General features: G+C 39.0%; 1 protein-coding gene across 28 annotated transcripts in view; it reads left to right on the top strand.

Moving 5' to 3' along the window:
- scrib (scribble planar cell polarity protein) overlaps positions 1 to 26623 on the top strand; it is a 99603-nt gene that overhangs the window by 53517 nt on the left and 19463 nt on the right. For 17 of the 28 annotated variants that reach the window (XM_079846227.1, XM_079846225.1, XM_079846219.1 and 14 more), the window contains exons 2-29: positions 2097 to 2214; positions 2768 to 2846; positions 3211 to 3300; positions 4715 to 4771; positions 4894 to 4957; positions 5278 to 5352; positions 5581 to 5725; positions 6498 to 6616; positions 9659 to 9858; positions 9967 to 10133; positions 10337 to 10467; positions 10564 to 10692; positions 11046 to 11222; positions 11447 to 11860; positions 13797 to 13859; positions 16357 to 16446; positions 16553 to 16630; positions 16730 to 17059; positions 18366 to 18446; positions 20680 to 20925; positions 21880 to 21990; positions 22074 to 22250; positions 22504 to 22620; positions 22712 to 22900; positions 23026 to 23145; positions 23230 to 23286; positions 23739 to 23795; positions 24049 to 24129. In XM_079846227.1, the coding sequence (XP_079702353.1) occupies positions 2097 to 2214; positions 2768 to 2846; positions 3211 to 3300; positions 4715 to 4771; positions 4894 to 4957; positions 5278 to 5352; positions 5581 to 5725; positions 6498 to 6616; positions 9659 to 9858; positions 9967 to 10133; positions 10337 to 10467; positions 10564 to 10692; positions 11046 to 11222; positions 11447 to 11860; positions 13797 to 13859; positions 16357 to 16446; positions 16553 to 16630; positions 16730 to 17059; positions 18366 to 18446; positions 20680 to 20925; positions 21880 to 21990; positions 22074 to 22250; positions 22504 to 22620; positions 22712 to 22900; positions 23026 to 23145; positions 23230 to 23286; positions 23739 to 23795; positions 24049 to 24129 (3762 nt within the window). The remainder of the gene's footprint in view (positions 1 to 2096; positions 2215 to 2767; positions 2847 to 3210; positions 3301 to 4714; positions 4772 to 4893; positions 4958 to 5277; positions 5353 to 5580; positions 5726 to 6497; positions 6617 to 9658; positions 9859 to 9966; positions 10134 to 10336; positions 10468 to 10563; positions 10693 to 11045; positions 11223 to 11446; positions 11861 to 13796; positions 13860 to 16356; positions 16447 to 16552; positions 16631 to 16729; positions 17060 to 18365; positions 18447 to 20679; positions 20926 to 21879; positions 21991 to 22073; positions 22251 to 22503; positions 22621 to 22711; positions 22901 to 23025; positions 23146 to 23229; positions 23287 to 23738; positions 23796 to 24048; positions 24130 to 26623) is intronic. The other 11 variants (XM_079846228.1, XM_079846221.1, XM_079846215.1 and 8 more) reach the window with 5 other exon arrangements.

Below are 26623 nucleotides of genomic sequence, written 5' to 3'. Positions count from 1 at the left end.
CGTAGGCTTTGTTTGATTATGCGCTGTGAGAGAAAGCAAAACTAAAAATCTCCGACGTGTATGAAATACGCTATAGGCTACACAAAAACCTGACCAAGTCTAATAGCAGCACAAACTGTGTTAAATAAAGTAAAGTTTGAAGTAAAATGTATCTGTCCTACTCCGTTTTCTATTTTACCACAGTAAATGATGCGAATATAGCCTAGGCTCCTAAACTAATCAAACAAGGAAGAAATGTTTAATCCCCTGTGAGAGACGTAAATGAGGATTTGGGAAAATAAATAAGAGATTCCATGTCCAGTAGAATAAAATGGAGTAAACCTATTGTTAAATTCGTGGAAAATCGTGTGACCAGATAGCAAAACGCAAGCAAACTTACATTTGTCTCACCACACAAAGCTTCCTCTCTCGTTCGGCATGAATCCTTATGTTTCCATGGCTGTGATGTAACATTTAATTGCGAACCTATTATTTATTTTGTAAATAAAGCTTTGTGTTTCACTCGTGTCATACTATTCACGTAAAACAGCTTCACATACAAAAAAAAAAAAAGTGTTTTGTCCGCCCACCGCCGGTGCTCCTGCTTATTGACGTGCAACTTTACATTCTCCTATGTGCTGATTTACCAGCCCAAGAGCCGTTGGCCCCGTTGACGTTAGCTAAATATTTTATAATATATGTTTAGTAAGCAGGATTTGATGGCCGCATTCCTACACTTATAAAACGCAATTCAATGTGGAAGTAATCCAAGTATTCAGAATACGTTACTCAGATTGGCGCATGTAAACTGTTTTCCCTTATTCATCGTGTCAGGCTGTCTGTTGCGATGTGTTCATCACGCGAGTTCATATCGCGATGACGATGAAAATTCGATGTATCGTTCAGCCCTAATCGAGGATCGTAGCCAGACATTATAAAGGCTCCAGTTCAATATTGCTGAATCTTTTCTCAACCGCTTTCAAAAGAGTGGATTTGGAAGGTTTAACGCCATGATCCGTTTTAGCGCTTATTCTCTTGTACCGAATGCCTTCGCAAGTGACATGTTCGCAAATGATTGCAATATAGGCATATGTGCATGCGGGCACACTTCCGGAAAAAAATCTGATTTTTGACCGGTCAACCAGTGCATCTCTAATTAGGTACACCTTGCTAGTATCGGGTTGGACCCCCTTTTGCCTTCAGAATCTGCCTTAAATCTTCATGGCATAGATTCAACAAGGTGCTGGAAACATTCCACAGAGATTTGTCAATATTGTCATGATGGCATCATCCAGTTGCTGCAGATTTCTGGGCTGCACATCCATGATGCAAATCTCCCGTTGTACCACATCCCAAAGGTGTTCTAGTGGTGACACTGGAGGCCATTTAAGTATAATGAAAGTGTACCAAGAAAATATTCCCCACACCATTTCATCACAACGATCAGCCTGAATCGGATCCATGCTTCTATGTGTTATCTACCATCTGAATGTCGCAGCATAAATCGAGACTTCTATTGTTTAATTTTGGTGAGCCAGTGTGAATTGTAGCCTCTGTTTCCTGTTCTTTGCTGACAGGAGTGGCACCTGGTGTGTGGTCTTCTGCTGCTGTATCTGCTTCAAAGTTCGATGTGTTGTGCATTCAGAGATGCTCTTCTCCAGACCTCAGTTGTAACGAGTGCTTTTTTTAGTTACTGTTGCCTTTCTATCAGCTTGAACCAGTCTGGACATTCTCCTCTGACATCAGCAAGGCATTTTCGCCCACAGAATTGCCACTCACTAGATATTTTCTCTTTTTTGGACCATTCTCTGTAAACCCAAGAGATGGTTGTGAGTGAAAATCCCAGTAGATTAACAGTTTCTGAAATACTCAGACCAGCCCGTCTGCCACCAACAATCATGCCACTTTCAAAATCACCTAAATCACCTTTCTTCCCCATTCTGATGGTCAGTTTGAAGTTTTGCTGCCATGTGATTTGCTGATTTGATATTTGTTAAAGAGCAGTTGACAGGTGTACCTAATAAAGTGGCCTGCAGGTGCATATGTGCTTCCCTTGATGAATTAGTCTGGCCAGTAAGTGTGTTTTGTCTAATTTGCACTCTATCTTTCCCTTTCAGCCTTTCTTCAAACTGCACAATTTGCGCAAGCTGGGCCTCAGTGACAACGAGATTCAAAAATTGCCGCCCGATGTTGCCAACTTCACACAGCTGGTGGAGCTGGACATCTCCAGAAATGGTATGCAAATCCTCTTAAATGTACATTGCTCGTAAAAAAAATAGACCTGCCGTCTCAAGCTGCTCCCATCTAGAGATATTTACACACACACTTTCTTACACATCCTGTATGTTTCCTTAAACAGAGCACTGGAATGTTTTCTTTGAGCCACGTCTATTTAAAAAGTGTACAACTGTACATCAATTTCAACGCCCAATTGTCTTCTCGTGTGCCTCTCACAGCCTGAGGCACATTCACTGTTAGTCTTAGGATTGAATGTGGGAATGTGAACATGTTGGTCTGTATTTAGACTATGCAGTGTTATATTCTGCAACTCAGCAAATGAAGCGTCTCTCACTGGGTCCCGGATGTGTGGCTCAGATCCCATATAACGCACGCACGCACATACAGACAACTTTCACCACAGTCAAATCACCCTCTCCTCCCGTTCCTTCAGGCCATCTGGTAGCCATTATTAAGAAGCCTGAAAAAGTGCTCATTTTGTTGTGATACTCCCTCCAGTATATCTTGCTGACTTTGCCTCTCTCTCTTTCTCATTCTCTTTCTGTCTCAGATATTACTGAGATTCCTGAAAACATTAAATTATGTCAGGCCTTGGAGATTGCAGATTTCAGCGGAAACCCCTTGACCAGGTTAGTGGGTTGGAGGATCCCCCAAAGCTCTGGCTCATATCAAATGACACTTTCTTTATTATGAAAGGTGGGAAGGAAGAAAGACTGACACTAAAAAAACAAGCTTTAAAAATGATCATATGTTTTTTTTAAATGCTTTGATGTTATTTTTATAGCACAATGAGAGTGTAGCGGGCTCTTTATTCGGGTCAGTCAGTGTACACCGCCATTAGAGGATGTCAACTTTATTCATCACACGGGTGCTTCCCACTCCTTATTTACACTAGAACAGGAAGACGAGTGCTGCTGCTAGCGGTAACCGCTTTCACAGACCAAGCCTCTTCCATTGTGGGTCTCATTTTCCTTTTGTGTCTCTCGGTCTCAGGTTGCCTGACAGCTTCACACAGCTCAGAGGACTGGCTCACCTATCACTCAATGACGTGTCATTGCAGTCTCTACCCAATGACATAGGAAAGTAAGTCAATATAAACATGTTCTCTTGCAGGCGGTCTGCCAGTTATTGTGTCCCTTCCATAATAAAATGTATTAGTATTTGACACACTGCAATGTCATTAAAGTCGGGAAGTTATAGCAGATGTTTTCTTCCTTATTGTTGTACATCCGAATGTAACAGATTATCAAAAAAAGAAAGAAAATGAATTACGGGGACTTTGTTCTATCCATTGGTTGTTGATTGCCTTTGGTAATACGGTTGTTTGACCCACTCAAAAACGGGGTTTAAGCGAACTAAGGGTCTGTTCAAACCCTGGTGCAATTGCTCTGTCAGTGCAATTCATTTGAATAAGTGTGAACGCTGCCATCCGAACCCTGGTGCGCACAAAACAAGCGGACTTAGACCACAGAAAAGACGGGTCTCAGTCCGCTTTCAAACCCTGGTGCAGTTCAAATGAAACATGAGCGCAACACGGACCAAAGATATGTAAACAAACCAAAAGTGGGACAGTGCTCACAATGGACAAAAGGACAGGGCTCAAGCATACCTTTTTTTTCTCGTCTTAGTTGCGATGTTTCCCATCACAGTTCGGTACAGGCATCAGAACCTCGTCTCCTCGCAGCAGATCTTCGTTTGGGTGTGACGGAGGGATTCCTGCCACTGACTCCTTTACACATTTTATAAGCTCTTCACGATTTCTCAGCTGGTCAAAATCATATGTAGGCTACACGCATACAAGTGCTTTTAGCCCAGCACAATGCATTGTTTTCAATGTTCAGTAAGTTCCGTCAGGAAATATATGTAATAAAAGCCGACCAGTTAGGTGGTCAATGTGAACACTAAGCTTTTTTTTTTGGTCCGGACCAAACAAACCAAGCGAAACAAACTATTTGTGTGAACACACCCTAAATGTTTGGCGAAGTTTAAGAGAAGACCAGCGTTTTTCACCAGATGATCGGTTGACATTTTGAGGAAATATTATGAGGTCAAAATTTCGATGAACCTGTAAATGGATAAATTGTTCACAATAAGATGTATTAACATGCTTTTAGAAAATAGATGGGGAATTCAAATTTCATGTACAAAGTGAGCATAATGTGTATCAGTTAGGTCATATATTTATATGGTACTGTATGCTTTCATTTAGGTATGGATAAAAGGAATGTGTATCTAAGAGGAATACCTGCGCATATTATTTTAGAAAATTTAAAATGTCTTTGTATTATATTTACAAAAGGCAGTGAAAATTATCAGATAAAACATCCTATTCACATACAGACACAATCTCATCTCACACACACGTACACACACACACACACGTTTTTTGGCCACTGTTGATGTTGTACAGATGGAAGAGCACATTACTCTTCCAAATCAAGTGACACACACACACCATCTGACACTAAGTCTCGTCTCTTTCTGTTTCTCCTCTCAGCTTGTCAAACCTGGTGACTCTAGAGCTGAGGGAGAATCTACTGAAATCTTTACCCTCGTGAGTATTTTCTTAATAAACTGCAGTCATTAGATCCACTGTGCTCATGCTCTGAATTGACCCCCGAAATAATTTTAATGGATGCAAAGCAAATGACGTGAAATGTCTCTATCATCCTCTAGCTCTCTTTCCTTCCTGGTTAAACTGGAACAGCTGGATCTGGGCAGCAATGTACTGGAAGTTTTGGTAAGAAGCAGCCAGTTCTTTGGTGATATTTACAGCTGTCCTGAGATCAATTTAGTTGTTTTAGTTGTTAAATCATGCATACACATTCATGCCTTGTTTTCGAGTTTATTTAGAGCATATGTTATTTTTGTTTGCCCCAGTTGATCTCTGATTATCATTTCCTTTACTAACACCTGAGCACCTGCTGAGGAAAATATCATTTAATATGATTTGTTTTATTTTTTTCTTTAGTACTATGTGCTGCTTTTCATATAATTTCTCTTTTTTTCCCCATGTCCTGTCTTTTTAATCTGCTTTCTTTTTATATTTCTTCCATTCAGCCTGACACACTTGGGGCACTGCCCAATCTTCGTGAGCTGTGGTTGGACAGAAACCAGCTCTCCTCACTACCTCCTGTGAGTATAGATTGCTTCTGATTGGCTGATTATCATATGGGTCATTTGTCTGGATGGTGTTACATATCTAGTTTAAATTCATGCAGATGTTGTCCTTTTCAGACATTGTTTACCTTCAGTACAGTTGATTGCTTTTGGCATGTGCCTGTTCTGCTGATAACTGAAGTGGAAACTAAAGTGCCTTAATTTACTTTTAGCTGACTGAAGGATGACCTCTGTGTTTAACAGGAGCTAGGGAACCTGCGGCAGCTGGTTTGCTTGGACGTGTCAGAAAACCGTCTATCAGAGCTTCCCACAGAGATCAGCGGCCTTATTGCCCTCACAGACCTGCTGCTCTCCGAGAACCTCCTGGAAGTCTTGCCGGACAGCATTGGTGAAACTCTATATCCCTCTTACAAACATCAATAAATATGAGATTGGCTGGCTTTTGTATAGAGACACAGCTGCACTACAATAAACACATTGCCTGCCTCTCACCTTAAACTCTGATTCAACTTACTGAGAACAACAGTAACAGTGCTACCCAGTCTAAATGAAATCAGAACCCATATGGTGACAACCTCATGTTTACTCAACAAAAATGTCACTTTTCATTTCAGTCTGCTACCTTATTTGCTCACTGAATGTTGATATTTAACTTATTAACTTGTGTGTTGTGATTACGGTAGCCTTGTGGACATTTTGAATCCTAGTTTATCAGTCTTCCCATGAGGAGACAATGAAAAAAATATATATATTTGGTTTCTTTCACAACAACAAGGCACAATTTTAGGAATGTAAAAGCTTGCAAATTAGAACGCATTATGATTTTTTTGTAGATGTTTAAAATTGAGTTGCTCTCCTCTGATCCACTGAGAAACATGTTTTTGTTGATTTGAGAATCACAGCACTGCCCTCTAGTGTCAGCAGACTTCATGTCATGTCATTACATGTTTAGAGATTGTTTTTTTCAGCCACTATCACTTATGTATACTTTTTTTTTTTGCATAGTTTTTATATGCAGTTTTTTCATAGTGATGTTTTTGTCTTCAGTCTTCATCTTGAAACTGTTTTGATATGGTTACAGTGCCGACTGAGTATATATTCTTTGTAGTTATCTCAAAGCATCTGTGGAAACTTCATATACAGAATTCTTTTCTTAACAGGCTCGCTTAAGAAGTTGTCGATTCTGAAATTGAACCAGAACCGCTTGGTGCATCTCACAGACTCTCTTGGCGAGTGTGAGAACCTGACAGAGCTAATGTTGACTGAGAACCTTCTACAGGTACACAACCCCACACCACCCGATCCCTGTGCTCTCTGCTTTCATTTAGCTTACTCTGCTTGCTTACTGCATTAAAAAAGACTCGGTTTTAGAGTCTTGCATTATATTTTCCATATTATTATTATTATTATTATTATTATTATAATACTGTCACAGTGCTTTTTTAAAATGGTGTCATTGTGGGAATTAAGTGACTAAAGATTGAGAGCGCGAGCAAACTATTCATTGGAATCCATTTATATCTGTTTGTTTTAGGGGTGTAATCTTGGACCAAAATAAGTAATTTGGGTGATTTGTGTAGATCACATTTTTTGAAAATGTGGGTGGGGTTATTATTGTTATATTTTTGTGCTTTGTTTGATTTTTATAATGTATTAAACATTTATATAATTATTTTTAAAAGGATATGTATTTTGTTTATTTGTTTATTTTATTTATTATATAGGCATATTAATTGGGTTCCATAAAAATAACAGTGTGAATCTGGCCTGAGACAACTGAAGTAGTTTTAAACAACAACAACAAAAAAACATATAGGCTGTGGTGACTTCCCTCCCCCCAACTGTAAAGCTAATATTTTAAAATTATTCTTCTCAGAGGGCATGACCCCGTGCCCCCTAGAGGGCTTGCAACTTTCACCCCTGATGAGTTTGCATCCCTGTGTTTAGTGGATGCTTTCATCCAAAACTACTAGCATATGAGTAATCACAATTGATTTTCAATTGAACAAGATTTTTTTTTTTTTGTAGGAGTACCTGCATCAGCAAAGTATTTACAGAAATTAAGCAAACCAGTTTAATTAAGCTTGTTGCTCGTTTAATTAATTTCTTTTTATTATTTTGTTTAATAATTTAGCCTACTTAATTTCGTTATCACAGGAAATGATGCGCTCGAAATGTGAATCATTGTCTGTCCATCATTTCACGTGACCATAAAGAAAAATGCCACGTCAATATTGAAAATCCTCGCAGCACATCGGTTATGCGTTGATGCGCTGTGAAATATTGCGGGACATATGAATTGTAATATTAATTTAATAATAAAAGTAGCCTAATCATAATAATTTAATATGCTTCCGCGCCCGACCGCTGCTCCTCTGTGAAGGGCTAAACGGCTTCCACAGGCATGACATCAAAGCGATTTATGTTTTTTTAAAAATCAACATGAATGGCCCGTTCAATGTTCAGTATTTTACTGCAATGTCCGAGAGTCTCTCGATCCTGTCTCATGGTGCTTCACGTAGTGCAGGAAATGGTTTCACAGAATTGCAAATGCAATGCAAATTTTTGTTCATTTACATTTAGTAATTTATTTGTAATAAACACTTTAAGCGGCCCATTAAAAGTATTATTTATATGTTGAATTATATATTTAAAACAAACATGAGGTCATATTGTGACCGCTGCATTGTGCGTAGAAAGTACGACAATATTTCCTCCATGGAGATCGCCTTTCTGAAGATTCTGTTCATTTCTAAAGCTAAACCCAGAATGCCCTTTGTGACATATGCTGGTTCGAATATAGATATAGGCTGAAATAAATAGCTATAGGGGTGTCCAAACTAACGTTTTTTTTCTAGTAGTTCATTTAAGCCGTTGTTCACGCGGCGCCAGCTCCTCCATGTCATTGTCTGGTACATTTACATTTAGTCATTTAGCAGACGCTTTTATCCAAAGCGACTTACAAATGAGAGCAAAAGAAGCAACTAGAACAGTCAAGGGCAACAGTATGCAAGTGCTGTAGCAAGTCTCAGTTAATCTAGCTCAGAACACACAGGACAGTTTTTTTTTGTTGTTTGTTTGTTTTTAAATAAATTAGACAGACAGAAAATGAATAGAATGATAAGTGCTATTCTTGATTGGTCAGGTGCTGCTGGAAGAGATGTGTCTTTAGGTGTTTTTTGAAAATGGTTACAGGCTCGGCTGCACGAATTGAGATCGGCAGGTCATTCCACCAGGTGGGAACAGCCCAGGAAAAGCTCAGTGAGAGCGATTTCATGCCTCTCTGGTATGGCACCACAAGGCGTCGTTCACTAGCAGAACGTAAGTTCCTGGAGGGTGTGTAAGTCTGAACGAGCGAGTTTAGGTATATTGGTGCAGAGCCAGTGGTTGCTTTGAAGGCGAGCACCAGTGCCTTGAATTTGATGCGAGCAGCTATTGGCAGCCAGTGCAGACTGATGAAGAGAGGCGTGACGTGCGCTCTCTTCGGCTCATTAAAGACCAACCTCGCCACTGCATTCTGGATCAGTTGCAAGGGTTTGATAGTGCATGCCGGAAGGCCCGCTAGAAGAGCATTACAGTAGTCCAGTCTGGAGAGAACAAGAGCTTGTACCAGGAGTTGTGTGGCCTGCTCTGATAGGAAGGGTCTAATCTTCCTAATGTTGTATAATGCAAATCTACAGGATCGGGTTGTTGCAGTAATGTGGTCAGTGAATTTTAGCTGATCATCAATCACAACTCCAAGGTTCCTGGCTGTCCTGGATGGAGTTATGGTTGATGAACCTAGCTGAATGGAGAGATTGTGATGAAGTGCTGGGTTGGCAGAGACAACAAGAAGTTCTGTCTTTGCAAGGTTAAGTTGAAGGTGATGTTCCTTCATCCAGACAGAAATGTCTGTTAGGCAGGCAGCGATACGAACACCAACCGATGGATCATCTGGTTGAAATGAGAAGTAGAGTTGAGTGTCGTCGGCATAGCAGTGATAGGAAAAGCCATGTTTCTGAATGACCGATCCCAGTGATATTTGGTATATTGGTATATTTGGTATATATTTGGTATATTTGGAATATGGTATATTTGGTATATGGTATATTTGCTTATTATTTATTCAATCCAGGCAATTTGTTGATGAAACAGTTTTTTTAATTAAAATTCAGATACAATTTATACAAAACGAAATTCCCTTTAAAGAAAGGCTTTCAACAAAACAAAATTTAATGAAGTGGTCAAAATAATTTCTGACCCTGCTGAGGTGAGCTGAAAAAGCTGAGGTGTCAGAGCAGAGCCCATTGTGCAAACTTCCTTGTGCTGTTTTCTCTTTCAGTCCCTCCCTCGCTCACTCGGGAAGCTTAAGAAGTTGACCAACTTGAATGTGGACCGAAACCGCTTGAGCAGCGTCCCAGCAGAGCTGGGAGGATGCATCAGCTTGAACGTGCTCTCCCTCAGAGATAACCGCTTGGGAAAACTACCCGCTGAGCTTGCTAATGCCACTGAATTACACGTGCTGGACGTGGCAGGCAACAGGTGAAAATACATTCTGTAGACAAAACCATGTTTAAGTCTCTATATCACAGGTTTTGGATGTGAGATGGTTAGAGTAGATGGTCACTGAAGGTATGCTATCTATCGCAGGTTGCAGAACTTGCCATTCGCATTGGCTAATCTAAACCTGAAGGCCATGTGGCTGGCAGAGAACCAGTCTCAGCCCATGCTGAAATTCCAGACAGAGGATGATGAGCAGACTGGGGAAAAAGTTCTCACCTGCTACCTGCTTCCCCAGCAACCCTCAACAAGCCTCGGTAAGACACTCCACCATCCTCATATATGGCACTGTCATGCAACTAATCAAATTAGAGCAAGGGGTACTTGTTTGAAAAAGTGCATTGAATGTCAGTAAAAAATACTGTGGGGTGGTCCATGGCCATACTGTCTAAAGCTGAGACTACATCCATGGTGAATCCATGACACATCATATTATAATATTTTGTAATATACTTTGCAGAGAATCTGTTGGAAAGGAGCGTTGATGAAACCTGGCCCACAGACACTAATTTGAACAGGGTATCAGTCATTCAGTTCCGGGATGACTCCAAACACGAAGAGGAAGATGAGGAGACTGCGGCAGAGAGGAGGGTGAGCGTGGAAATGTGTACAGGATGTTTCTAATTTCTGAACAGCTGTTTACATGAAATTGTGTGTATGTGCTAATATTCTGTATATGTGAACCAGCAGGGTCTTCAGAGGAGAGCAACACCCCATCCTAGTGAGTTAAAGGTGATGAAGAATGTCATTGAAGCCAGAAGAAATGAGGCTTATACAGCCAAACCAGATGAGGATTTGGAGTCCCCGGAATCTGAGGTAAAAGCAAACAAAGGCCCAATTGTTTTGAATTAATTCTCCTTTATTTTATTAGGGGTTCTAATGTGCTTTTTTCAGTTTCAATCCCTTCGAATGGAAATAAATGCATAAAACCAATTATAGCACACTGACAATGTACCGTATATTTTCTGGAATTCACCGGGTAATAGTAAAATGACAATATTTTGGTAAATAAAATAATAATAATTATTATTAAATGTATTGATTAAAATATTTAATTATTTAAATACATTTCAATTTCATATTTCAAAAAAGCTGTTTGATAATTATTATTTAAATATTAGATACAAACTGCCCAGTTATTCCTATTGATGTCTGATGATTTTTCGCAGGAGAAACGGTTGAGTGGTTTGTCCAATCAAAGTCATGATTCTCAGGCATCCAGTAGCACTGCCTCTGCCACTTCTCAGGACGAGAAGCGGGGTATAAACAGTACAGGGATTGAGCTTAATGATGGACCAGGTCAAGAGGATGAGGAGCTGGATGAGATGGAGGTGGAGTATTCTGAGGTGAGCTGCACCATTATTGTTCATGCATGCAAATGTCTCTAAGTATGTTAAGTCTGTTGTACACTACTCTGTTGATTATGTTTAGGTTTGTGTGAATACATTGCAGTTAATTCTTTAAACCAGTAAAAGATTTAGTTTTTTTCCTTGATGCTAAGCAAAAATAATCATGTCACTGCATTAGCAAGTTAGGAAGCCATTTTCACAGTACAGGTTTTCATTCACAGCCTACTGTGCACTTTGCCGAAGAGCCCATCATTCGTGGTGGTGATGAGGAAGATGAGATTGAAGAAGATGATGATGCTGAAAGGAGCGATGAGGACACCCGAACGCCACCTTTTCCTGCGGAGAAACAGCGGCTTATACGTAAAGACACACCACACTACAAAAAGCACTTCAAGATCACCAAGCTGCCCAAACCCGAGACTGTTGCCGCCCTGCTGCAAGGCTTCAGTCATGACGGCCTGTCACCTACTGCTCACACCCCTGAGGACGAAAGGGAGGGTGATGTGGAGGAGGAGGAAGATGAAGAGGATGAAGGAGGAGTAATGGTCAATACTCCATTCCTGCACAGACTAGAAACCGCTGAGCTAGAAGATAGCAGGCTGAGTCAGATGAACTCGTCCCTGCAGCCAGTCAAGGTAAGAAGGGCTCACTTCTAGAGGGGTTAGTGGGGGAAAGCTTGGTTACCTCATTGAAAGTGAATAGACTGGTGCTTGTGAAATCAATTTATATTGTCTTCAGGTTTATGTAGTTGAGGTGTTTAATAATCACATGCTCACACATCTCAGTGCAGAGGAAGAATTTTTTTAGACCAAGATGTACAAAATTCAGTGCTAAAAGCCTGAGACTGGCACTAGTTTAAATGTCAATTTACTTTTTTTTTTTTATATATATACAATGTAGTTCATCTTAAACTATATTATCTGCAGAACAATTTGAGTCTAAAATACAGATTTTCATGTTTAGTCTTGTGCTTTTGGACCCCACTGTGTGTGTGTATATGTGTATGTGTGTGTGTATATACATATACATATACTTTTTTTTTTTTTTTTTCCAAATGCAGCCATTACATGCATTCTGTGTGTATCCGAGTCATTATGTCATTGGAATGAACATTGGCACTATGCAAAAAGTATGCCAAGAATATTTTGGACTGTTTTTCCTGAATGATAAATGCTTGTTTTGTGTTTTGATGACCTCTGCCCCTGGTCTGATTGAAAGGACAAAACCTCAAATGAAAAAGCTTCTCCTTGTTTTGCCCCACCCTTTGTCTGTGTTTAGCTCCTCCTCCACAGCTTGACTCCACCCTATTGAGCACTGCTCTTGCTTCTCATCATCATTTGCTGTCTCTGCTGCCTGGGGGAATCAGTGCACACTGCCTTCTTTGCCCACCCTTCCACAACTGTCTTTGTGCTGATCATTTTAAATTATACCTGAGCTTCACTTCAATGAAATAATAATCTTTATTATTATTATTGTTATCATGTAGAATTATGCAGACTCCCATTGGTCTTATTGGTCTAAATTTTGAAGCATTCAACCTACAAAGATTGCTTTGAATCCATTAGGGATTTTACTGGAAAATGTATTTTATACAAACATTTAATTCATGTTTTGCAGTCATTCATTGACTTCTTAAATGCGTTGTAATTAAGCTCAGCGTAGTCTAACCGGGTCAAGAACTCAGAGTGTGTGTGTGTGTGTGTGGTCTCCAAGGCTGGATGGCTGGGTGGCTGAGGAATGCTTGCACAGGGCTTGTGTGTGCATGTTTTCAGTTTGAAAAAATTGAGTTTGCTCCTCCTGTGTGAATATGTATGTGGATCCGAGTAATTGCTTTATATCGGTGTTTCACAGCACTGACTCACTAATGGTTTGTCAGGGTTGATATTGACAACCTGTAACTCTGGTTGCTTCACCCAAATGGTGGGCTTTTAGTTTTCCCTGTCAAGTCTTTTTAAATTTCCTGATAAACATTTAGCCTTCCTTTGTAATGTGTGATATGGCTGTAATGGTCTTTTTTTTCAGCAATATGCTTTTTTACAGATATGAATACAGTCTGAGAACTGGGCTGTGCTATGTCGCTTTAAAGCAGCAGTCCAAAAAAGGTTTATCAAAAGCTTAAAATTTAAAGAAATCGTAAAATCATCTGGTTGATTTGCATTACAATCCTTGTTCATTTTTGAAAAATGTATGGCCAATTAAAGTGAATTGACGTGATGAACTAGACACAGAACTAGTTTTGTTATTCTCTACGATCAGTACCTCTCGTACTTATAATACATTGTTTATAATACAATGATTCCTCCAAACTGTGATTTGCAGCTTATTAAGCGTGTAGGTCAATATTGTTTGGAAGCATATATATGTGGTGGTTTGGAAGCACCCTGTCTTTCTGTGGGTGTGTGCTGCTGCCCTGCCTAGGTGTGTGTGTTTGGTGGTGTGTGTGTCATTCAGTCAGCTGTGTGAATGTTGTTGTTTTTTCCTATTTCCAGTCATACAGCTTCTGTTTTTTGTTTTGTTTTTTTTTTGGCCTGACTAATCTGCATGCCCTCTCGCTGGTTCCTGTCCTAACAGGGGGTGTCATTTGATCAAGTCAATAATCTGCTGATTGAGCCTGCTCGAATTGAGGAGGAAGAGGTCTGTACCTACTCTCTTTCCGCCCAAAATCCCGCTCTCTTCCTCACTCTCTATCTCTCTCTATTATTCATTTATTCATTCACTCATCGTTCACCTGCAGTTCAGGGAATCACTACCTACCCACCATAAAATTCCTTCATTAATCCAAACCTGATGGCTAGGGAAACGCTGACTAACACTTACTTATCACCACTGTAATGGATCTTAGTTTTTGGAGAAGAAAACATTGTGGTGCTTGTGTTACCTGAAGATAGTAAAGACATGTTCTAGGTTCACGAGTACATTCACAAGCTCTGTCAACTGTATTTGTGGCTTTCTGTCCTGTCATTTACCATAGAAAATAATTTGGATGTGTTAAACAAAAATGTATGGAATACAGAGTAAGTCTATGAACAAACAAAGGCGTTTTCTGTGGTAGCCTAAAACATAAGAACGATAAAAATAAATATTTTTCTCCTTTCCATGTTTTTCTCCAAACTAGGTTCCATTATTGTCTGCCTGCTTCTGTTTTTCTTCCCTCTTTCCCACCGCCTACCCCTCTGTCAGGCTCTGCCACCTAGGAGCAAGGAGCACACACGAGCTATTGGAATCTTTTATTGATTTATTTTCTTGCAGCATCGTATTACAAGTGTCACTGTCTTGTCTGGTTTAAATGAACAATACCCACAAAAGTAGTTGTTTACAGTTCTATAATAAATTACATTTGTTACTTTCTATATAAAAATATATGCATGATTGTTCCAGAAGCCCGTAATATTAATCATCCTATAGTTGCTTATAAAATAGAGATTTGTTTGTTATTCTCCAAAAATAAACCTGCCATTGTTTGTTTCTTTATCACGGTGCATTATAAAAATATGTGGCTTTACTTCTCTAAAGATTTCATTGGCCAAGAACATCATTCTGTCTTCTTCACTTCAGTTTTTTTCCCCATTTACCCACTCAATATGCCCACTTTGCATGGCTGCTGCCGTAGAATCAACCACATCTAGTCCATCACACAAAAGATCTCACCACCCCCACATTCATTTTGTGACCGTTGGGTATGTCACGGTGTGACTGTTTGATGACGTGTGCCCTCACATAACCAGTCAATACAAAGTTGTTTTTTGATTAAATTGTCATCAATTTGACTATTTATAATAGTTTTTCATGTTCCTGTTATATGACATATTCAAAAAAGGACAAATAACTATAAATTTAATTGGCTTCAACAGATTTTTTTAGGCCATGAATCCATGACCGTACATTGTTCAATGATTTGATAATTTGACTTCACAACTAGATGTGAACTAGATGTGGAGCCATCATTTTGCCATTAATCTACAAAACTTGATTCAATACAAGTTTTGAGACAGGTGATGTTTAAACATGAGCATGTGTTCTATATTCAGTCTGCATTAATCAAACAGATCCTTAGTGCCCTGCTCCAGCAACATTGGCCTCCTCTCCTTGATTCTTCAGACCATTGTCTTTGAATTTGATAAAATTCATATTTTTATTCATTAATACACATAATATAGTTTTAAAGTAGTTGAATTTGATCCAGTTTTGTGCCATCAAATGTCTATCACTGATTCTTGGATCAACATCATTGCTGAAGTTCAGTGTTATTAATTTTATATACACTACCATTGTAGTACTCAAAATTATTATTGTTTGTTTTACATTTTTAAAGAAATGTATAATATTCATTAAATTGATCAAAAGTGACAGTCGACATTTATAATGTTACTAAATATTTCTGTTTCAAATATATGCTGTTCTTTTGAACTTCCTATTTATCAAAGAATCCTGGAAAAAAAAAATATTATGGTTTCCACAAAAATATTCAGCTGCACAATAGTTTTCAACAGTCTTGTAATTAAATGATCTACTTATTAATAATGTATCCTTTACATGCACAACAGTCATGTTTAAGCAGACTTGAATGATTTTCTGGGTGTCTGCTTATTAAACAAGATGTGAATGTAAACAAACTTTCTGTATAGAATATATTAATACATATTTTTGTAAAGACTGTATGATGTCTATGTATAAACTTTGAAATTTGAGTAATGGCTAGAATACATGACATTTCCCAAGATTTTTGTCCATTTTGTGAATTATTCATTTTATTTAATTTTTTTATCTTTCAAATTGTGTGTTAAAAGTATTTCCCAATATGAATAGATTTTCCAATGATCCGTAAATTTGAGCTCAATTGTTATTGTATGTAAATTAATGCAACGTGTGAAATATCAAGGAAAGAAGGCTGCTGGTTAGGACAATATATTTGATCTGTCTGAACATGGATGCAAATCTTATTCACATTAGAGATATTTCCTCTCTAAACAAGCATGCACTGCATGAAAGCTTCATGTTTTGTTTTTTTGTTAGTTTTTTTGTTCTGTCAGTCAAGTTGTGCATATTATAGCAAATGTCTTGTGAGATGCATTTTGTAGGTTTTTGTTGTGCACTTTTCTGTACATTTCTGATCTCTCTGCTTCATCTGTAGCTGACCCTGTCCATCCTACGGCAGACTGGTGGGTTAGGCATCAGTATAGCAGGCGGGAAAGGTTCTACGCCTTATAAGGGTGATGATGAGGTACATTTCAATGAGCTTTAATGCTAAATATTAATTTCAGTAAATGCTTTCGTGTGTGAGTGTGTGTTGTCAGCTTGTTTTAATGTACTGCACATGTCCTTTTCAGGGTATTTTCATCTCTAGAGTATCAGAAGAGGGCCCTGCAGCTCGTGCTGGGGTCAAAGTCGGAGACAAACTTCTTGAGGTGAACATCTGTTATAATTTTCACCTTTGAGTTGCCCCATACAAAACCAGTCATTCATGCTGCTTTAAGTCCTCCATCTTTGTATTCATCTGGTCTCAGGTAAATGGAGTTGACCTGCACGGAGCGGAACATCACACAGCGGTCGAGGCCTTGCGTAATTCTGGGGCAGCCGTGGTTATGACTGTCCTGCGTGAACACATGGTGGAACCAGAGAACGCCATCACCACCACACCGTTGCGACCAGAAGATGATTATTTCCCCCGGGAGAGACGGTCCAGTGGGCTTCCTTTCCTCCTGGACCCTGCCTCACCTGCTGTTAGTACTGGACCTTCACAGCGACTAGCCACTTGTCTGATCCGCAACGATAAAGGTTTAGGTTTCAGCATTGCTGGAGGGAAAGGGTCAACCCCATACAGAGTAGGAGACACGGTAAAAACAAGACACTCTTCTAGATACACTTTGGTCTTGCCTTGTTGTAAATATTTTATGGTGTGTACATTGCTTTGGTGTCAAGTTGTTTTATCTTGTGTTTGTTTACGGAGCGCAGGACAGGTAATCCGCTCTGTTTAACATATTTAACAGAAATGTATGGACTGCATAAGCCTCTTTTTGGCACTCCTCATCACCTCTAGGATGGCCGACCGAGGCTGCAATGATTAGAATTACAGGGACTGACACCCGATAGTGCCGATAGATTAGAGGATGGCAAGGGATGAAGTATTTTTGGATCTCTGGTGCAGACATGCATCATTCCACCCTCTATCTTCCTGACACACGGCCTCATTTATGCAGCACTTTCACGAAGGAGACACAGTCACACATTAACACATGCACACACTCTAGGCTGAGTAATTGTAAGTCCTGTTTTTGTCCTTCTGCTTGACATTTGCGCTCGTTTTTACTAACAAGTAGATGTTGCCAACTTGTCTGTTTGCTACATTGAGTTTTCGGCATGCAGTGTTCTGATCACACTTCTAGAGAACATACTGTGAAAGTGCTGACAAAGGCAGCTTGAAGACTATTTGTTTGTCAGTTGTCTTTGAAGAATTAAGTGGCCTTGAAGGTCGTAAATAGTTATTTTAATACTACAAAGTCTACATTACATTTTTAGAGTTTTTAATAACCCTTTCTGTGACTATATAATGGGCCATTTAAAAACAAGGCAGGTAATTTTAAGCTAAGGTCAGCGAGATATTTTCTGCTTTAGAGGCATGTGGCATTGCAGCATGTTACATCAGCATATTGACTAGCTATTAACAGCTGTACATGAGTGCTGAACAGTAAGTCACTAGCTGTAATATAGCACTGCAAGTGATTTTAGCACTCTTACTTCTAGAGTATGACCTGTTTTAATTCTTTGTGAGTGTGCAAAAAAGTAAATTCACTGCTCTGTCTCAAAAAATAGGCTCATTTATAGTTTATTTTCATTACCTTGTGAGAATGTGGATGTTTGCATACACTACTTTTGGGGATCACTTTTTTTTTTTTAAAGAATGCTGTTTAGCAATGATTCATTATATTGATCAAAATTGACAGTAAAACGTTTTTTAATTCTAATGTTACAAAATAAAATAAATGCTGTTCTTTTGAACTTTCTATTCATCAAAGAATCCAGAAAGAAGAAAAAATTCACAAATATTAAACAGCACAACTGTTTTCAACATTGTTTTCATTCATCAACATATGGAATTGAGATTACTGTTGACTTAACTCTGTTCCTCTGCTTTATTCTCAGGGAATCTTCATCTCTCGTATTGCCGAAGGAGGAGCTGCTCACCGAGACAACGTCCTGCATGTGGGAGACAGGGTCATATCAGTGAGTCCATCCATCTCTCTCTCTCTAATTAGTGTAGTTAATCAACTTTTTTATTTTTGAATTAAAAGAGTAGTTCACACAAAAAAAAATTTTTTTTTATTTCACCATATTGTAATTTAAAAACATGTCTAAATTTGTTCCTTGGAACACAACTTTTTTGAGGCTGTTATTTTTCATACAAAAAGTGGATGATTACCAGGCTACCAGCTCTAAAAATGACAAACAGCACCATGAAACTGATCCATACAAGTCATGTGCTGTATTTTAAGTCCTCTGAAGCCATGTGATAGCTTTGTGTCTCACCTCAAAAATCATGGGTTTTTGGATCTTGTGATGCACCAGATCTGAATATGAGCAAGAATATGACTTGATTTGGATATGTTGTTCACACAAAGCTATTAAATGGTTTCAGAATAAACCACACAAATTATATGGATTACTTTGATATTTGTATGCTATTTTTAGCTGAGCTTAATTTTTTGTATGGAAAATTATGCCATGAACACGAACACGTCTCCTTTTGTGGTTTACTATACCTTTTAATGATAGATCGGTTTTGGTCCTGGGTGTTAGAAGGATTGAATAAAGATCAGCTCACTGCATTGTTCAGCTACAGTTAGTTTTAGTAGAATGCAACTGAGCTGTCTTCTGCTGTTTTACTGTGCTGTACACCATAACCTTTCTGCTTCACACCATGAAATGATGTCGCTCTGTAATGTACACTTCTCTACTGGAAACCTTGCTTGTATTACTATTCAGCATTTTGACAATTGTAATCTCAAATATTTTGTCTCCCTTGAGCCCTCTCTTTATTTCGAGATTTTGCTGCTTCTCCCTCTGTCCTTGCATGGGGTTTCACTAACACACTTCTTGCCTGCTTGGTGTCGGGTGTGGTGATGGGAGGTTTTTTGACTTGTTCTGTGGGCCTGCTGTCATGGTAACTGCATGCGTTACCATAGCAGCTGCCATTCTGTCACCCTGTGGTAAGCGCCGGTACTGAATGGTCAGTGCTGACCTCTGTTTGTCACCATGGTGGAACTTCTTACTTATAAACAATCCAACCAGAAATCAAAAATAGTCTTTCTTCACATGAAGCAGGACAGATTAGGCCACGTGCATTGACTTTGCAAAGAGAATCTCTGTTATGCCGTTCATGTGAAAATGATGAACACAGCAGCTCTCTTCCGCAGTTCCAACACAACACACCATGCGTCAAGATATGACCCAGGTTGTAATTAAAGGGCAGGATTTAAAGACTTGAATAGAAATGAGTCATTATCTAATATGATGAATCAGTTAGTACTTGTAAATGCGTAGTTATAATCAAGTTAAGAGCAGGTTTTTATGTAGTCAGGCTACAGTCTCTATCTGTCCAGGTATAGATGACATAATGCATAATCGAATATTTGAAGGAATACAGCTTACCCGTCACCTCTATCTTATGGAGCAAGTGCACAATCACAAGGAAAATTGTAGTTTGATGAACATTTTAATTTGCTGGACGAAGCCGAGCTACAATCACATTTTCCAGATCTGCTAGTCTGGCTTCCCCAAAACCAGACTGCTACTATTTCAGTCAGACTGCAGTGTTTACATGACATTTTAAACAGATGAATTACTGCTTTAGTCAAAATGTAATTAAAGTTTTATAGTGCATGTTATCGCACTTACTAAAAATTGTAATTATAACTCATCTTGGACTAAACTTACTTTTTATGAGTAAAAGGTCCTCTAGTCAAAGTATATGAGATAAATCTGGAATGCATTTTAAATATGTAGTAGCGTTTAGGGAATGTTTTCATAAGGCTGCTCTCTTTGTACTTGCTCTAACACACTACATGATCTTGCTACCTAAAGCCTCTCCAGCACTTCCTCTTTCTCCTATTGCACATTCCCTTCTCTTTTCACTTCCCTGGTCAAATGTGTCTCAGTTTGGTTCAATGCATGATTTTTCACTGAGAACCCAGATAATGTAAGTGAAGTGGAAATCACTTTTCCTTTAAGCCTCTGAATGCATGAGAGGGCTCAGCATTGGCTTTCACTTGATCCAGATCAGTCCAGTACAGGAACATTTTACAACTAACTCATGGAATCTTTAACGTTCCTCTAAGACTCTACATACAGCACTTAAAGAGCCAGTAAGACATCACAAGCTCAGCATGAGGGGCTTTCTTCCGCCCATTCTGGGCATATATGCCCTCTCTGACCCTCTGGTGTTTGGCTGTCACTCCAGATCAATGGTGTAGACATGACAGAGGCCAGGCATGACCAGGCAGTAGCGCTGCTTACTGGCACCTCCCCCACCATCACCCTCCTGGTCGATCGGGACCAGGCCAGTGCAGGGGGAGCCTCCCCTCGAACACGACCTCATTCGCCCCCTCCTCCAGAGCCATCTGACTCACCTGAGCAAGAGGAAGGAGGAGACGAGCACCTTGGAAACCATCTCAACTGTCCCATGGAAGATGAATACCCCATTGAGGTGTGAGCTCTAACTAAAAGTGTGGCAGTGAATCTGTAGGGAATGTGTGTGTATTGATGAATGCTGCTTGCTGTAGTTTAATCTCATGACAGCTTCATTTTGCTGTTTTAATGCCTCACTCAACAGAGAAAATGGTGCACGGTATGAACATTGCATACTGGATTTATTGTGTTAGGACTGTGATTTGGCCTTTTGAAATTGTACTCTATTGCTTTTGAATTTTATTGTTGTTCCCTTGAAGTTGTGTAGACTTGCCTAGACAGCCACATCTCCATCACAAATAACTGAACATTCAGTTATTTACACTAAAACATTGACAATACCTTTCAAAAGTTTGGTGTCAGTAAGTTCTTTCTTTTTTTCTTTTTTTAAAGAAATTAACACTTTTTCAGCAAGCATACTTTAAATTTCATCCAAAGTGACAGTAAAGACATTTTATAATGTTACAAAGCTTTCTATTCATCAAAGAATCCTGAACAAAGACCCATAGTTTCCACAGGAATATTAAGATATTAAGAGTATTATAAGAATAAATTAAGCAGCCCAACTGATTTCATCATTGATAATTATATGAAGTGTTTCTTGAGCATCAAATCAGAATATTGGAATGATTTCTGAAGGATCATGTAACACTGAAGACTGGAGGAATGATGCTGAAAATTCAGCTTTGCAATCAAAATAATTTGTTTTAAAATATATTAAAATACAAAACAATGATTTTAAATTGTAATATTTTAAAATATTTTTTGGTCAAATAAATGCAGTCTTGGTGAGCATAAGAAACATCTTTCATAAAAAAAAAGTCTTACCAACCACAAACTTTTGAACAGTATCTTATTTATTATTGATTAATCCCAAATATGATTTATTACTGCATCCATACGACCTACTGCAAACCTCAATACATCTCAACAAATACATAAAACTTGACATCGGAATTTCCTCTTTTGATAGGAAGTGACGCTGATCAAAGCGGGTGGTCCCCTGGGTTTGAGCATTGTGGGGGGTAGCGACCATGCCAGTCACCCATTTGGAATTAATGAGCCAGGCGTGTTCATCTCAAAGGTATTTAGTATGATGCAGGTGATTTGTGGTCAGTGAAGCTTGTCAGATGAATTCATTTCTGACCTCATTGCGTCTCTGAGTAGGTCATCCCCAATGGCTTGGCCTCTCAGAGTGGACTTCGTGTGGGTGATCGTATCTTGGAGGTGAACACCATCGACCTGCGACATGCCACACACCAGGAAGCTGTTAGAGCCCTGCTCTCCAACAAACAGGAGATCCGTATGCTTGTGCGCAGAGATCCCTCACCTCCGGGCATGCAGGTATTTCCACATCTGTTATTAGCGGAGGAATGTGAGAAGAGCCTACAGTATGGCCAGATGCCATCAGGTGGTTTCTTATAGTCACATCTGTGAAGTTCTCTTGGCACAGTCAGATCTAAATAATATCAGACTTGGTCTTTTCCTGAAAATACGCCACAATGGCCTGCAATGAGAGAGACACTTGTACAAGTAGACTCCTCATGAGACCAGAAAAACCTTACATACCTTCGATAACATCCCTGTGTTATTGTAGGAGATTGTCATTCTCAAGCAGCCTGGAGAAAAGTTGGGCATCAGCATCAGGGGCGGAGCTAAAGGCCATGCAGGAAACCCCTTTGACCCCACAGATGAGGGCATTTTCATTTCCAAGGTAACTCTGATAGAAACAAAAGTACTGGTCTGGTTTCCTCCTTCACTACAGTCATGTAAGTCCTTGATTTGTTACTCACTTGTTCTTATAGGTGAGCTCCAGTGGTGCCGCTGCACGAGATGGACGACTGCGGTTGGGCATGCGTATTCTTGAGGTGGGCAACAACAGTCTGCTGGGTATGACCCACACGGAAGCAGTGAGGGTCTTGCGTGCTGCCGGTGATTCCTTGGTTATACTTGTGTGTGATGGCTTTGACCCAAGAAACGCTACAGGCATAGAGGTAAACACTTTTACAGGAGGAGTAGCAATCTGCTCGTGTCCAGCTGTGGCTCAAATCAATATATGATATTATGCATATACTACTACATATTTGCATATTTATTTGCAATCGATTTGATTTTTCAGGCATCCCCTGGTGTTATTGCAAACCCGTTCGCGGCAGGTATTGTTCGTAAGAACAGTATGGAGAGCATCTCATCAGTAGACAGAGATCTGAGTCCTGAAGAGATTGACATCATGCAGAAGGTGAGCTCTTTGCATCACACAGAGTAGAAACAATTGTGGCATGGGCAGAAAAAAAAACATTCTTCTGTCTGACCTTTCCTGCAGGAGGTAGAGATGGTTAGAGAGACATCCCAGTGGGAACGGGAAGAAATGGAAAAAGTGGTGAGTGATTTCCTCCCCAAATTGCATTTGTAATAACAGAGTATTATCATAATAACAATTACTATTAAAATGACGACCACTTCCAAATCTCCCCTATAACTAATATATGTGGATCTGTCCTTTTCTTCTCTCTTTCTCTTGTCTTATTGCCCCTCTTTTCTCCCAAACCCTTCTGAATGATTTTGGGTGCTGCTCATTCCAAACATCACATCTCATTTCTTCCCAATGCCATTAATTTCCTTCATTCTCGTTTCTACATGGTTCCCTGGTTTTATTTTTCATCCATGACTCTGCGTCACCTAAACCTCATCCCCATCTGTGCAATTGATGTCATCGGAATGTGTGTGTTCATATTTGTGTGGGTTAAATGTGTGTGATTGGGTAAACTTCACCCCCCCCCCCCCCCCCCCCCCCCCCACTCCCACCTTATTACCCTCCCTCTTTCGGTAAAGGAGCGCATGCGCTTGGAGCGCGAGGAGGCAACTCGCTTGCTGGAGGAGGAAACTGAGGTGAGGCCTTATGCCCTCCCTGTCTTTACGGCCCACAGTAGGGCTCCAGGAGCGAAACACGGGTCCAGCCGTCACCTTGAACATGAATAAACGAGTCATGTCTGAACCTATGAACACTAGAAGCTCTTTAGGTCCAGTGTCCTCATACGCAGAGCTTAATGAAAAATCTAAATACAGTTTAGAAGATTGTTGAACGTGTTCTTTCAGTGAACAAAACTCTTTCAATGTAATCTTTCTAACACTCTCTCTACAGAATTTGAGCTCTGGACCATTGAAACTGGACTACAAGACACTGGCGGCTCTGCCTATGACTAGTCTACAGAAAGTTAACAGAGTAAGTGCCTTTCTTATTAAAAGTAACGAAGCACAAAGCTTAGTGTGATTATTGGATGGCATGCGTGCTATAAATAATTTTCGTTTACACATCAACAAGAACCGCATAGATTAACATATCGATCTTGAGATTTAAGAATCAGTATCTGTTCACCAAAATTAATACTGATTCATATTGATTAATCAATATCATCAGCCCAGCCCATACTGTAGAGCCATTTATTCCTAACAGTTCAACACACACTAAATGATCTGATGAACCTGTGGTCACTGGAACTGTCTGGAATTACAGATAAATTGTTTCATGACCATACAGAATATGTGGACATTTTCAGGTTTTGCACTGATTTGATTTTTTATATATATATATATATATATATATATATATATATATATATATATATATATATATATATATATATATATATATATATATATATATATATATATATATATATATATATATATATATATATATATATATATATATATATATATATATATATATATATATATATATATATATAAATAAATAAATATATATATATATATATATATATATATATATATATATATATATATATATATATATATATATATATATATATATATATATATATATATATATATATATATATATATATATATATATATATATATAAAAATATATATATATATATATATATATATATATATATGTATGTATATGTGTCTGAGGTCAACTAATGACGTTTGTGTGGTTTTTACATTCAAAAACATTATAATGAATAAGTAATAGGCTATTTTTCTACCGTGGTTTTGAGCCTAGCTCTTGAAATTCTCTGTTTTTATGGCCGTGCTGCATTGAAGACTGGGCTGTACGATTAATTGAAAAATAATCGAAACCGAAATTTAGAACCTCTAACCGACGTATTTTTCCCATGTCGGTTATTTCGGTTTTAGTCACGTGACTCTGCCCCGTCAGTCACATCGTGCAGTTTGCAGGCACACAGAGAGATGCAGGAGCAGTTATCTGTGTTTATAGATGCCCAGAATCACTATAGTAACTGCATGTTTTACACAGTTTATACAGGTAAGTTGATTGCCGTTCTTATAGCCTACGCTGCCACACACAAACATACAAACACACACACACACACACACACACACACAGGCGGCACGCGCAAGCCCCGAAGCTAGATCGCTTTCACTCTCGTCCTCATAAAGTTTGTCAAGTAAATGCGTTTAAAGCCTTGCCAGTTTGAACATTTAAAGCGATTGTGCACTATTCACAAACAGCAATACGGAAAACTTCTCCGTTCAGTGCTCAGCTTTTTTCAGTGACACAGAGCCGAGCCGTGTCGTGTCTCTGACAACACGCGCGCCCTGAAGGCAGACCTCTTTTCACGTGAAGATCGCTCGCAGAAACGCAGTGTCAATGCTGTCCTGTCACTAAAGTAAAGTCACTAAAGTAGCTTAGAAACTCAACCGTTATAGGCATATATTTTAATACCTTTGAAGTAGGCTAAGTACAAACCACAGCTTCATAATGAATAGAGAGGGTATGAGTAATTCACACACACAATCGCGCTCTCATTAATGCATTCAAATAAATGTAATGCAGGCCTATGTGTTAATTTATCTGTATCAGATGTAAAACAAACAGAAATCTGCCCCATTAGAAAATAACTGCTGAAAGTGAACCGTTTCCTTCAAGTATTTTAAAATCACAAAGAAATGCACTTTTTCATTTGAAAAAAAAATTCCACCTTTTAATAGTAGAAAATATTTACAGTAAAAACCTTATCAGGAACTTACTCTAAAACCTTATGAAGGAAAAAAATGGAAAGCAAAAAAAAAAAAAGAGCAAAATATTTGTTCATTAATCGTAATCGAGGTAAAATGTTCAATTAATCGAGGTTTTTATTTTTGGTCAAATCGTTACAGCCCTACTTGGAAGTAAACGCCCACTGCTATGATTGGATAACAGTTTTGTATATTATAATGAGCTTTGGCTCCCCAGTCATTACACATGAGGAATTGTTTTGAAAACTTCCAATGTGGAGAAACAGCCACCGGAATGAGTAGCCCACAGGGCTCGCAAAATGTCTTTATCAAACAAACACAATGATTTACCTCTCATCCACACAAATTCATTGGAATGTTATTTTTTTATTACTTGGCCGGCCCGATCGGTGGATATAACCATGAACCGTGCATAACACACACACACGCACTGGCTCATACATGTTCGAGTCTGATCACGAATCGCAGGACAAGCCTCCAGCCTGTCACAGCGTGGAAGTTATGTTTAGTTAGACACGTACATAATCAGTAGATATCAAACATAACAATGCAGTGCTATCGCATATAAAAAACTTTTTTTACTCACATAATTGTGTTGCATCATTCATGTCAGATCCAGAAGACACAGCATTGTTTTTTTAATCTCATCCTGTCTGCAAATCCAGTCTCTTGTTTACAAACGAATCCGGTGAAATGAAGCAAACAAATGT

The sequence above is a fragment of the Gobio gobio genome (assembly GCF_949357685.1).
Source record: "Gobio gobio genome assembly, chromosome: 2".
In the NCBI taxonomy this organism is placed as follows: Eukaryota; Metazoa; Chordata; class Actinopteri; order Cypriniformes; family Gobionidae; genus Gobio; species Gobio gobio.
The sequence above is the reverse complement of the archived record's forward strand: the minus strand, read 5'-3'. Positions and strand labels throughout refer to the sequence as shown.